Source organism: Panthera onca, chromosome D1 (genome assembly GCF_046562875.1).
Source record: "Panthera onca isolate mPanOnc1 chromosome D1, mPanOnc1 haplotype 2, whole genome shotgun sequence".
NCBI classification, from domain to species: Eukaryota; Metazoa; Chordata; class Mammalia; order Carnivora; family Felidae; genus Panthera; species Panthera onca.
The window spans coordinates 33,522,997-33,536,560 of NC_138348.1; the positions used below are offsets into that span (position 1 = coordinate 33,522,997).

General features: G+C 39.3%; 1 protein-coding gene across 2 annotated transcripts in view; it reads right to left on the minus strand.

The window, feature by feature from the left end:
* Positions 1-12,963, minus strand: part of BBOX1 (gamma-butyrobetaine hydroxylase 1) — a 59,602-nt gene extending 46,639 nt beyond the window's left edge. The window contains exons 1-3 of one of the 2 annotated variants that reach the window (XM_060606240.3): positions 12,689-12,963; positions 5,037-5,465; positions 3,667-3,781 (exon numbers count right to left, since the gene is read on the minus strand). In XM_060606240.3, the coding sequence (XP_060462223.1) occupies positions 3,667-3,781; positions 5,037-5,255 (334 nt within the window). In that variant the 5' untranslated portion in view covers positions 5,256-5,465; positions 12,689-12,963. Of the gene's footprint in view, positions 1-3,666; positions 3,782-5,036; positions 5,466-12,156; positions 12,313-12,688 lie in introns of those variants that run through there. The other variant, XM_078433327.2, reaches the window with a different exon arrangement.
* Positions 12,964-13,564: the final 601 nt, after the last annotated feature.

Here is a 13,564-nt window from a genome sequence, read left to right on the forward strand (position 1 = left end):
ATTTACACGCTAGGCTTCAGCTTTTAAATTGGTGGAGAATTGAGAACAAGTTCAGGAACCTCTTGTCCTACAGGTCAATATATGTTTCTCTTAAATACAAATTCTTCCCCATCATCTCTGCTACTTCCCTAGGCTAAGTTCTCAGTGCTTTTTGTAGGACTATTTCTAGATCGTGCTATGGTTACCCTCCTCCCTGTCACTCCCCACTCCAGTCTACCCAATACAGATGACCATGACCAAACATTTCTGATAAAGATATAATCATTCCACTCTCTTTTGTAAGATAGATAGAAACCAAGGACCAAAGGGGCTACTGGGGGAGGGGAAAGCAAAATCACAGAAAGAGGAAGATAAGAAGACAGTCACGAGCTTTGTAAGCATTTGAGAAATTATATACATTTGGTCAAAATCGGAATGGATATAACTCTGAATATGTAAAATGCATCTTAAAGAAAATAAAGCAAACTTCTTAAACTTATATAAAGATATTAAACTCATTTCTCTGGCCGTATAGGAAGAAAATCAGCCTGGGAAATGAATGGAAAGGAATACACCTGATTTCTATGTTGTGAAAATGTCCTTGCGGAAGGTTTTGGACTGAGCTCCTTAGTAGGGCACTGAGGCCGCTTCATGGTTAGGCCCCTTCCCTATTCCCTGTGGCTTTAATGATTTTAACTTCACCAATATTAAACTAACTGGTGTTTCCTAAGGCTACCCTGCTATTTCACACTTCCATGATTTTCTACATGCCCTTTTCTCTGTCAAGAATTTCCTTGCTGTCTTTGCCTGACAAACTGATTCTTTAAAATCCAGCTCACATATTCCTGGCTTCAAGGATTATGTTTTTGTCTCTTCAGATTCCTTCCTCTGTGTTATGATTAACCTTCTTTGCATGCTTTCTTGCACTGAAATAATGGATTGTACTTATTTCTTTTCATGGCTAGGGTCCCCCTCCTAGACATGATAAATCCTCAAGGACAGAATCGGTGTCTTTTTTTTTTTTAACTTGGTATTTCCTTAAGGAGCTTCCTGAACAAAATAGATGCCCAATATATGTGCAACCAGATCAAAATTTATGATGGAATGACTATTATCCACATCTTCCTTACAGCTGTGGCTGTCCATTGACAAGAGTCTTTTCTGGCTGATCATCATGTCTTTTCATTTTCGAGTTTGACAGCTAATGCCAAGGGAAGATCAAGGAAAAGTGGTTTGCATCTTGATGCCAGATTTTAAAAGTCTTTTCTAACTCTAAGGAAAGAGCAGAAGAGGTAACATGGCCACTGAGGATGAAAAACAAAATCCTTCCACAAGTGTAACAGAGTTTGTTTACATGTTCTGGAGTATAAATGTTTGAAAATAAGTGATGGCAGTTCAATAAGGTGTCAAATTCTACAGGCAAAGAGCCAGAGAAGCAATACTCCAAAAATGGCCCATTGCTTTCTCCTTTACCCCACCAACTGCACAGCTCAGGGAGATATTTTAAAAATCTGATCTTGTTTTAAACCATTAAAGTATTTTCCAGTGTCTAAATAGCAACCAGTTCTCCTTATATTATTCATGACTGCTGCTGTCAGTGTGACTGGGTTTTTCCACAACTTAACTGAGTGTAGTATCATTTCCACTTTGCTACTGCCTGATAGTACTGAGAAATATAAGCTATAAAACTGCATTCGTCAAGAAATATTAATGGAGGAGGGTGGCTGTGTCTTTTTACAATGCTTAAAAGCCTAAGTTGTAATAATAAAAAGTTGGCTTTTATTCCCTGAAATAATCAAAAGAAGAACTTAAAGGAAATGAAAGCAAAATCCAACAGGATTACAAAATTAGGGCAGAGTGAAGGAAAAATATTTTGAGTACCAGAAGAAATCTAAAATAAATAAAAAATAATAATACATTTGTGAAACTGCTATTTGACCCAGACAATTGCTACTCAGTTATGTAACTGGAGACTCCTTGAAGTCTCTGTACAATACTCTCACTGGGGAAAGGCAGGATAAACATCTTTTTCTGAATACCTATCTGGATTCCACCAGCTAGCTGGGCTACATAAAGAAGACAGTGGATTCCTGGTGGTTTAGACAGAAAGCACCAGAGCAAAACCTTGTCAGTTGTCTGAATGATGAGATAAGGCCATGGAGGAAACTAGTTCTTTTTTTTTTTAAATGGTTTTATTTATTTTTGAGACAGAGAGAGACAGAGCATGAGCAGGGGAGCGGCAGAGAGAGAGGGAGACACAGAATCTGAAGCAGGCTCCGGGCTCTGAGCTGTCAGCACAGAGCCTGACGCAGGGCTCGAACTCACAGACTGTGAGATCATGACCTGAGCCGAAGTTGGATGCTTAACCGACTGAGCCACCCAGGCGCTCCAGAGGAACCTAGTTCTTCACAACACCGGTCTATGCCTGAACAGGAAGGGAACAGTATCATGCCCTATTTTTTTTTTTTAAGTTAATTTATTTATTTGAGAGAGGCAGAGACAGTGCAAGTGGGGGAGGGGCAGAGAGAGAAAGAGAGAGAGAGAGAAAGAGAGAGAGAATCCTAAGCAGCTTCATGCTGCCAGCACAGAGCCTGACACAGGGCTGGAACTCAAGAAACCACAAGACCATGACCTGAAAGGAAACCAAGAGTTGGACGCTTAACCAACTGAGCCATTCAGGTGCCCTCATGTACTATTGATAACCATAGAACAAGGTGAAACTGTGTGGTTCAAGCTAATTAATTAGTAACATCTCCACACCCAGTAAACTGTTGCAAATCTCTCATTTAAAACCACCTATTATACATGTTTGAGAATTTCAGATCTGAAAGGAGTCAGGTGAAATCTCTGTTTTGGTGTCACAGATTTCAACAGGGCCAGTCCAATATATCTAGTTAACAGTAGAAAAGAAAGTTCAAGGATAATTGCCTTGTTAGTGTATTTGTAGAAGTCAAGTTCTACTAAATATATAAGAATCATGATATTTTTAGAATCTGCCTTTGACTCACTTAGTTTATGATACAAATCTTCAAACCATACAGAGAGCAAATAATTAACTTTCTACCTGTATTAAGTACTTCTTTTATTCTGTCTCTCAGCTCAAGAATGAAGCCTTTTTCCACCGAATCCAACAATTGCAGATTTTCAGAACATTTTTGTGGTCACAGATTCTCTTGAGACCCATTGAACTCTCCCCACACAGATTTGCTGTGTACATGCATGCACACACACACATGCTCCCATGCACACTCAACACTGTGCACATAATTTCATTGGGCTCCGGGATCACATAATTTTATCTGTGGATACCAGGTTAGGAGTTCCTGTTGTGTTGGTTTTGTGTTGTTCTGGCTTTAGATAAAATTAAGAAGGGCGAGACTGCCTTTGGTTCATCCCTCTCCTTTGCTGTGGACACTCAGTGTCTCATGTCTCGTGTGCCAGGTTTCACATTAGAGGACAAGGGTACAAGTATGCTGTACTTTGCCTTTTTCTGCCTCTTTTGAATGTCCAGAACTCCTCTATATTTTCTTTCATCTCTACCCAAACGATCGGTGTTTGGTAAATCATTAAACATCCTGCCTAAATTATAATAATGTTTTAACCAAGGCACAAGGGTTTATATTTGCTTCTGAGAAAATATCTTACCATAAGAGTTTTAAAAGACATTGAAGACCATGGCAAGGTTACCTGGCAAAAATAATTCTCTTTGGAGTTTTTCTCTGGCCTGCTGTGAAAAGCATCTTTTCTTCAGCCAGTCAGCTTCAAATTCACTGTAATGCTCATTTGGCCACGTGATATAAACCTTATAACACAGAAAGCAGATATCACCTATATGTATATTATGCTTCTATGTACTTTGGTTCATTATTGCTCTGTTTTTTAATGTTAATTTAAGATAAGCAGGGGATCCACCTAGCCCTTACTTCTTTTACTTTTTACTTTATTTTTATTTTCACTTATGTACTCACACGCATACAAACTCTTTTGGAAGACAGGAGAACTGAAAGCCAAAGTGATACATCTGAGCTCTGAGGCCCCTTAAATATCACAGAAAAAGTAAAATGTGATTCGATCTGAAGTTCTCGTTTTGTATCTCCTAAATCTGTTGTTTCCAAAATTTCTGTGATGACTTAAAGTGAGCTATCACTGAATTTAATATTCCATCCAAGAGTATCAGAACGAGGAAATGATGAGGAGGAGGCAGATCATAATAATAAATGACAACAGCACTCTGAGTGCATCCTGTGTAACCAACACTACAGGCATAACTCCTCTAGTCCTCATACAACTCTAGAAAGAAGGTACTACTCTTATTCACATTTTCCAAGCGAGGAATGTCTGAGTAAATATTTCTAAGGTCACACAGCTGGCAAGCGGTGAACCCTGGGAGTAAAGTCCTTCAGTTCAGATAAAGACAAGAGGGGGAAGAGCCATGAGCTAGCTGTCACATTTGCTTTTCTGAGAACTATCCTCGTCACTTTGGAAGAGAGAAACACAGGCTGGTGGTCACATCTACTTGGTGGTTTTGAAAGCTTTGTTTTCCAGAGTTCTAGAGCAAGCCTTGCATATTGACTCACTCATTTGACTAAAACTACAGTCGTCGATACAAATTTTTCAGTGTTCACTGCATGCCGGACACTGTGTTAAACATTTTTACCCATATTACCTCACTGAATTCTCATGTAATCTCTACAAACAAGTTCTGTCAGTATCCCTATTTTACAGATGAATAAACAGAGGCCCAGAAGCACTCTTGTTATTATAGAGATAGTTTGATTGTGTCTTCAGGGCTGTTCACGAAATTCCTTCACGGAAGGAATAATGAGCAATACTGTAAGTTTCATTAAAAACAGTAGTAGTGATAAAACTACGAACAACAATAACAGAAGCTTCCATCTACTGAGCATGCTTGCTTTGCCCCGAGCACTACACAAACATGGTTCTCTGTGTAGTTATAGACATGATCAAATAAAACATAATCCCTTCTTTAAGTTATTGGACAGTAGCCCCTTCAATGAACTGGGGAGATAAAGGAGAGATAATTTAGAGATAATTACCTTTTTTCTGTCAAACGTCAAGCCTTTAATACCAATGTTCACATCAAGAGCTTCGATGAGAAGTTTCCGTGCTTTTGCAGAATCCAGGTAGCAATCGGGGCACTGGCAATTGTCTCTCAGCCATACAGCAGGGTAGAGAGACTCCGCACCGTCATGCCAGAAGATCTGCAACAAGTGAGCCCCATCCACCACTTCTGCCTTTTGGATGGCACAGTGCATGTTTCTGGTTCTTGCAGGTAAATCCTGTCAGCTGCCTGCTGTGACAAATCTGCGTTAAAAGGAACCTCAGGCGGCTCAAGTCTGAACTTGACTTCTAAGAGTGTGAACAATTCAAGTGGACTCTGGCTCCTGCTGTTCAGTCAGCTGCCAGAGTCTGCGGCTTGACTGATCAATGCTGGGACCTTTGTTCTGATGAGAGTATCTCGTATGCTGTAAACAGAAACACAGTGACTAAAAGTACATAAGATAAACATGCTGAATCAGGATCCAGATGAAAAGAATTCCTTGTTTCTTCCAGAAATTTTAGATAATAAGTTCAGAACCAGTGACATAGGCACTTTGATAATTATGTTTGCGTGAAAGCTCTGAAAATTTTTTTACAGGAGAAAAACGCTCCACAAATTGGAAGTATAACTAATCATATCTGTGCTATTTTAACTGACATCCAATTACACAAGACTTTTGCAAAAAAAAAAAGTGTTTTTATGATACTAAATTAGTAAACTTGGTCTACTGAGGGAAATTTTAATGCAATTATTGATTTTAACAGATACTATAATCTGGTACATTGTGCCATTTCTATCCTGCCATTTACTTTTTTACTAATACAATTCATTTTCTAAGTGCAGTATAAAAGTTCCCAGGCTCTGCAGGCTTCCCATTCTCATCTTGCTTGATTTGTTCTCTGGGATTTTCTGTTTTGATATAATGTGCCTCGATATTTTGGCTCATTTAATCTAAACCTTTACTGGGTATTTTTATGAACCTTCACTTTACTTCGGAATACATGACTTCTTTTTAGTAAGAAACACACCAAATTTGAGGACATGAAGTATGTATAGGAAAGGGAAAGAAGCGAAAAGAGGCACAAGGTATTATGGACTGAGTACATCAGCGTTGATTACGATTCCATCAATGACCACATATTTGGCTTTCAGAAATTGTGTCAGTGCTCTGAATTTCACTTTCTTCATACATTATTTTCCAGGACTCTAAACTTACATGGGAGAAATAGAACTTACATGGACAATGTAGAATTTATGTGGAAAAAGTAGACCTTCTTAACTTGTTCCATATAACGATTAGCCTATCATTAGTAGAAGGTGACATGTGATGATAGAAAGAAGACTTCATTGCCTTGGGATGAAGGGGAGGCACACACACATACACACTCATACACAGAGTGGCTGTGTAACAATTCCCTTCTAAGTACCAGGCATTGCAATAGGCACCGGAGGGTTCAGTGACAAGCAGAATAAAATATGAAATACAGAAAATAGCTCTCTTTATTCATTCTTATATATACAGTTAAACTTATTCAAATAATACTAATCTTCTTTTTAAAAACATTTATTTATCTATTTGTTTGTTTGTTTATTTAGTGTGTGTGTGAGAGAGAGAGACCATGAGCGGGGGAGAAGGGCAGAAAGGGAGAAAGAGAGAGAGAGAGAGGGAGAGAGAATCTTAAGCAGGCTCCATGCTCAACACAAGCCTGACTTGGGGCTCAACCTTACGACAGTGAGATCATGACCTGAGCCAAAACCCAAAGTCGGATGCTTAACTGGACTGAGCCACCCAGACACTCCATAAGCATCTTCTTTGTGTCAGATATGTTGCACCAGAAAGTTCAAAGATTACCATGAAGTTCCAGAGTTCAAGAAGAAGTGAGATGATTATGAAAGTAAACAAGAAAATACGGCTTGGTCCAAATGGCACTAAGAGCTGTCTGAGAGGTTCCAGGACACTTGCTTAGAGAAGACGTCTATTTGAGGAAGTCTTACAGGATGTGATCAATGCTTCTGAATGCATACTAATTCCTTGTTCTTCTAGACACCCATATGGAGATGTGGCCACGTTTACCAGACATGTGGTTATACCAAGTCTTCTCTTTACAAGGCTATGTTTTATCAGTGGGTGGCAAGCAGATGAGAGATAGAGAAGATTCTGGTTTCAAAGCAAATAAACACCAACCTGGATGATGGAATGTCCACAGGCAAAACAAAGCAGGAGAAAATGCATATATGTATGCTAATTTGTTTACCTTGTTATTTATTCTTTTTGCTACTTCACCTGATCTATTTATAAACTGATGGATTATTCATTTGCTAAAATTACTTGCCAAGAATCAAAGGCAAAAGGTACCCCAAAATATCAACACACACAAAATAAACATATGTAGCTTTCAAGCTCACCCTCTTTATACTGAGAACATAGCTATCTTTTAAAATACATTTTTCATATTGGTCCTGGCCTGATTTTTCAAAACAGCACAGGATGTATTTATCCCCCTGAAATAGTTCTTCAATTACAATGGACCATAATCAAGTGCCTTTTCATCCCTTCTCTTCTCTAAATCTACTCAACTTTTCAGCCTTTGCTTTATAATATGTGATCTCTAGATTATGTACTTTTCAGGGTGCATGGTCACTTTCCAGTTTACAAATGTCCTTCAAAATGTGTGGCTTCGAATTATACAATATAGAACAGATAGGATATTTCTAGTATAAAAAAGAAAAATTAATACCTTAATGAAGAAAGAAGGTTGTTTTTCTTTCTTTCTTTCTTTCTTTCTTTCTTTCTTTCTTTCTTTCCTTTTTTTTTTTTTTTTTTTTTTTTTTTGCCTTGAGAGTTTGGAAGCATAGTGGCAATTGTTTACAGGATCTTACAAAAGAATAGCTAGTTTGGTTGTACAATAAGAATATTGGTTTTAATTATATTGATGGTAAGATTACAATATTAGTAAGAGTTTACATTTACCAAATGCCTTCTTCATGCCACTCATATTTGAAGTGCTTTACATACAATGACTCATTGAATATTCATTACAACTCAGTGAAAAATGTACTGCAATTACCTGAATAAGCCACAGAAAAAAGAGGTTAGGGGATATCAGCATACCGATGATGGTAGAACCCGTCTTATGTTCTCCAAGGGAGTAAGACAATTAAGAAAAAAATAAATCCGCTTCATTTATGTTTATCATCAAAATTCCATGTATGTTGGTGTATACTCGAGACCCAACTCATTTTCCAAAATGTGTTCATTAATGAGTTTGAAAATGTTGTGGTTCAAAGGATTTTTATAAAACTAGAACTTGATACATTGATTCTTAATGGATACATTGTTTGAAGGGCACATTTTCCACCATAATAAACATTGTCCCTGTGCTTAAAGATGGCACTATGCCCATATCCCACTTACTGTTGAAGTGGTAACACCTACAGACATCTGTACCGACAAACACTAATTACATTCCAACCTGCCATTTGAAGCTTTCCACCTCTCTCTTTTTTCTTTCCTTCTTCTACTTAACACGTTTGAACTGGAGAGGAAAAAGCACACTTCCAGATATAGGGAAATCTGACTCTTTTCCCCCAGCCTGCTTGGCCAAATGGATATCCTGAGGAGGGTTATTTCAAGAGAGTAGGTGTCATCAGGACCAGGGGCTGATGGGAGTTGCCCGAGGCACATGGGAGAGTGTGGAAGAACTGGAAAAACTTGGGTGTTGCTGAAGGTAAGTTGTTTGGGTATCTGTGAAGGAACCTGTTGGGTCATTTCTACTCTTCACTATCCTTTTCTCAGTTTGTGACACATGTGAAGGATAATCTAAACAAAAGCAGGGAGAAATGGGAAAATGGTTTCCCTCTTTAACTTATCTTGGTTTATTTCAACCTCTATTGCAGCAAATGCAATGAACATTCAAAAAGAAAGAAATATCAAGGATCATCAGTGTTTAAAGGCAAATTCTTTCTGAAACTTAGACGTTTGTACATGAGTGGAATTTGTTGAAATCTGTTTTTCCATTTAGCCCACTTGACCTGTTAAAATTGAGCCCTTTTTAAGTTAAGCATCATGGACATGTAGTTATTTGATAAATAACTGTGTTTCTCTGAAGAAAAAAAAAGGAAAAGTAAATATTCCTAGCCATAGATATAGATATAGATATATAGGTATACTCTTTGTTAAATTCATGAATATATGCTAAAGTCATGAATATATGCTAAAGTCATTTTTGCTAAATTAAGAAGCACCTATAAAACAAAAATGTTTATTTGTTTTAGGACTAAATTATTACTGAGCTTCTCCTCATTCACAATTATACTTTGGTTTATGAAGTATCAGACTGGTTTTGGCGGGAAGGAGTAGATTTGCTTGTCCTGAAAAACAGATTTTGGATAAGGGGGATTTCAGTCTGAAAGAATAGATTTCTTTTAACTTAATCCAATCACTTGGTGTGTGTGTGTGTGTGTGTGTGTGTGTGTGTGTGTGTGTTCCTTTCTAGCTGACTCACCATATTTTTCCCCTTCAGAGTTATAGAAGTTTATTTGGGACTCCTGTTTGGCACAACTAAACTGTCTGTTTTAGAGATTATCCTACTTCGGCAATGGGTGTGGTTTTTGTCTTTTTAAAATTTTTATAAATTTGAGTTTTGTCAGCTCGTTTTCTCCAGCAATGTTTGGAAACTTGAGAAAGTAGCTCTGAAAGTTATTTTATGCATTGATCTTGGAATTAAAAGAACCTGGAACTAGAACTCTCAGAGCCTGAAAGAAATAACTTGTGATATAGGTGGGCTAAGTGCCCTCATCTGAAATGCAAGGACAATGGAAGCTCAGAGATACTGAGTGTGATTTGTCCAAGCCCACAAGGCTGGCTAGTGGGAGAGGTTGCTCCAAACCTGGGTTTGCCAGTTCACTGTGCACATATAAACATTTTCTAGTTCTAATAAAAGAGAGTGCAAAAATTCCTTGAACACTAATTACAGCTAATTTGAATCATAGGTTTTGGATAGGATTCTCAGGAAGTTGATGCAGAACCTTCATAGTTACTCTACATAAAATTTAAATTGATAGAAATTAATATGTCTGAAAAGCCAGATTCATATATTGGATTACTCACCCCTAAAATAAAACACTATAATTTTTTTTTTTTTTTTTTTTTTTTTTTTTTTTTAAATTTTTTATTTATTTTTGGGACAGAGAGAGACAGAGCATGAACGGGGGAGGGGCAGAGAGAGAGGGAGACACAGAATCGGAAACAGGCTCCAGGCTCCGAGCCATCAGCCCAGAGCCTGACGCGGGGCTCGAACTCACGGACCGCGAGATCGTGACCTGGCTGAAGTCGGACGCTCAACCGACTGCGCCACCCAGGCGCCCCAAAACACTATAATTTTTTACTATTTTTCACAATAGAAGGAAAGAATAGAGTGGACTTATGTTATCGAATGTCAGTATCTGTTAATTTCCATCTTCTTTAGTTAAGTCATCAGACCTGCTATCAGATAGTAGGATTCTCTCCGGTGTTTGACCTCCTGATTCTAGGTAAGTAAGATCAGAAAATAATCAAAATGCAAGAAATATGCAAATTGCATGACAGAGAGAGAATTTGTGTGTGTGTGTGTGTGCGTGGTATGCATAAAACTATTTATTTTGCACTTATTATGTTATAGCCCCTCTGCTGATGCTTTCAATTACATTAACCTTATTTAATTCTTATTTAATTCATGAAACTATGAATTTAGTGCTATCACTTCTATTTTACAGGTGACCTTGAGCTTGGACAAGTGAGGTAACTGACTTGAAAGCAGAGGAAATAGTAACTTGACCACTACTCAGTACTACATCATGGAGAATCTGTGGCTGAATAATTTTCCAGGCAATAATTTTAAGTTACCAAAAATGTGTTATTAAAATAGTAGCCAAATCTCAAGTTTGTTGGTTGTTAGTTGACCTCACCATCCGACATTTCATCACTGCAAGAAGAGGACAGAAAGTTTTCCAGACATTACACCATAAAGGCTTAGAAGGTATTACTATTATTTTCTATATCAACCTTTAAATCATAAAACTAAACTCATTTCCACTTGGTAAGGTAGAGGCTGACCAGACTGTGAGTGTTTGAGTGTCTGAACTTTAGTATCATTTGAATACATGCCCACTCTACTCATTACACTCGCTACCTAAGAGTCTTCAACTTGTTTTTTATTTGTTTTTAACTTGATTTAGTGAGTGGCTGAGCTGCTTAATAATTCATGAATAGACTCCTGTGAGTAATGAATTCTATAAAGTCATCAGGAAAAACAGTCCCCATTCTCTTAAGTAGGTTTACCATTCTGCCTGCTATCTTGTTTAAAGTATCAAATTTTGTGCAAACACTTCCTTCCTAAGTTGTAAAAAGGAAAACTTTTTTATAAAAAGCTTCACTCTGGTAGCATTGCCACATTCAGACTGATACTTGTACATCAAAGTGTTTGTTTGCTGATATAATGTATATTTTTCTGGATCTAGATTTTATGACTGCTAAACCTTTGGACCAGAACATATATTCATTATGAGAAGTCCTATGTTTTATAATAAAATCAATTCAAGATACCTGTCATATCTCTTCTTGAGCTACATTCAAAAGCAAAACAATTGAAAGCACACACAAAGTTCAGTCTTAATTGATCAGTATTCTAGAAAAGCATGTTACATTCAGCTTTTTGGACTTCATGAAGGGCCAAGGTATATAATATGCAGTCCCTGTCTTTGGGTTGGATTGTGGATTATTCAGTGAATATTTCCAAATCCAGCCAGAACGTTCCCTTTCCCACCACCCAGCCTGTTTTTTAGACAGTATGCTCTCTGTCCCCTCTGTGTGCTTTCTGGATCAGCTTAGGGACTGTAAAGTAACTTGACTACTAGACTAAGCCAAACATAATTGGGAAAGGAAAGCTGCCAAGAAGCAATCAGATCCCCTGCATTCCAAAATCAAGCCTATTCCAAATGCCTGATGGACCATCCCCATCGCAGCCCACACGGCTGTAAGACACATGTGCCTGATTTTCAATTGGATGCCCCCTACCTCCACCCCAATCCACAGACCTGAAGCTCTTCAAATAAGGCAAAGATGAGCTCAGTCATACCTGTTCTCAGATGTGCTTTAGGCGCCAAATCATGCAAAATTTACCGAGGAAAGAAAAAGTCAGCTTTGATCCTCAATGTCTTTTGGGGGAGGGAGCCTCCTGGTAACCAGCACATCCCAGATTGATCTGCCCGCAGTTTCCCTACGTCTGACATCTGATGTAGTGCTATTACTTGGGAGCCTTTCTTTCTGCTCCTGGCGGCTCCACAGAAGCCCTGCCCCCAGACACAGCTGAGGTTTGCAAATGAGGAAGGATGTCCCAACCTGAAGGTGTAGCAACTCCTGAAGGGAGCTGGGAAGGAGAAAAAGAGAGAGAGAGAGAGAGAGACACGGAAGGGAAGGAAGGAGGGAAGGGAAGGGAAGGGAAGGGAAGGGAAGGAAAGGAAAGAGCTTTTATGACCTAGAGGAGAAGCAGTTAGAAAGAGAAAGTACTTGAACACCTATTAGTGCCTGAAACCACAAAACCCCCAGACTCAGTGCAAAGCATTGCCTTAGTTCAGAGTTTTCCTGATAGAAGGAAAAGCAGTTCTCACCTGTCTGGTCTCCTGACCCTGAGCCAGCAGCAGCAACCAAAGCAAGTGAAGGAGACTCCTGTCTCATCTGTTCAAACTGACAGCTCTTTTACTCTAAAAGTCACTTGGAGAAAAGACATTGAGATGAACATTTAACAGGGAGGAGCTACTAGCGCCCACCTCAGCAGAGGTGAGGTGATGTCTACTTGCCCATAGAATATTCCATTTGAGCCTCTTTGGAGGGAGCTTGACTATTTCAGGGGTGGGGAGGAAGGTTGGGATGGGTCCCCTTAAGCCTGATGCCCTCCTTCCTCCGCAGCTTTGGCTGAAATGAACAGTAGCTGCCAGAGACCCTGGGGCTTTTCTGAAGGCACCTGGTTGCCCAGTGACTTGACTCACAATTACACAGGCCTGAGGGCAACAAAAGGAAAGGCCGGGGTGAGCAGTGTGCCAGGGACCCAAAGCCTGGCTGCCAGGCATTCAGATGGAGAGTGCCCAGTGCAGGGGGAGGGCTGGTGGACGAGTCTCAAGTCCTAGTTCCTGACGGGGAAGAGAGGCCATTAGAAGAAAGTCTACAGAGGACAACTGAAATCCAAGGGAGAGACACTTGAGCCCTGGGCCTTTGTCCTACAAAACCACCCTTCTCGAAAGACACCGAAGCAGCCTCAGCATGCAACTTGTTGCTTCTTGCCTGAAGGACTCTCACAGCGGTGAGACAGGCACGAACAAAAGAGCTAACCATGGAGAGAGAAAACGCAGCCCAACTCTCCCATGGCCTCTGCTGTGGTTTCTTGCCCAGGACAACTGCCCTTTCCAGAACTGCAGTGTTCCCTTCCTCAGTGATGCCCTGTCGGCGACTTCCACAGTAAAATGTAAACGGTGTCTCTTCATTTGTCA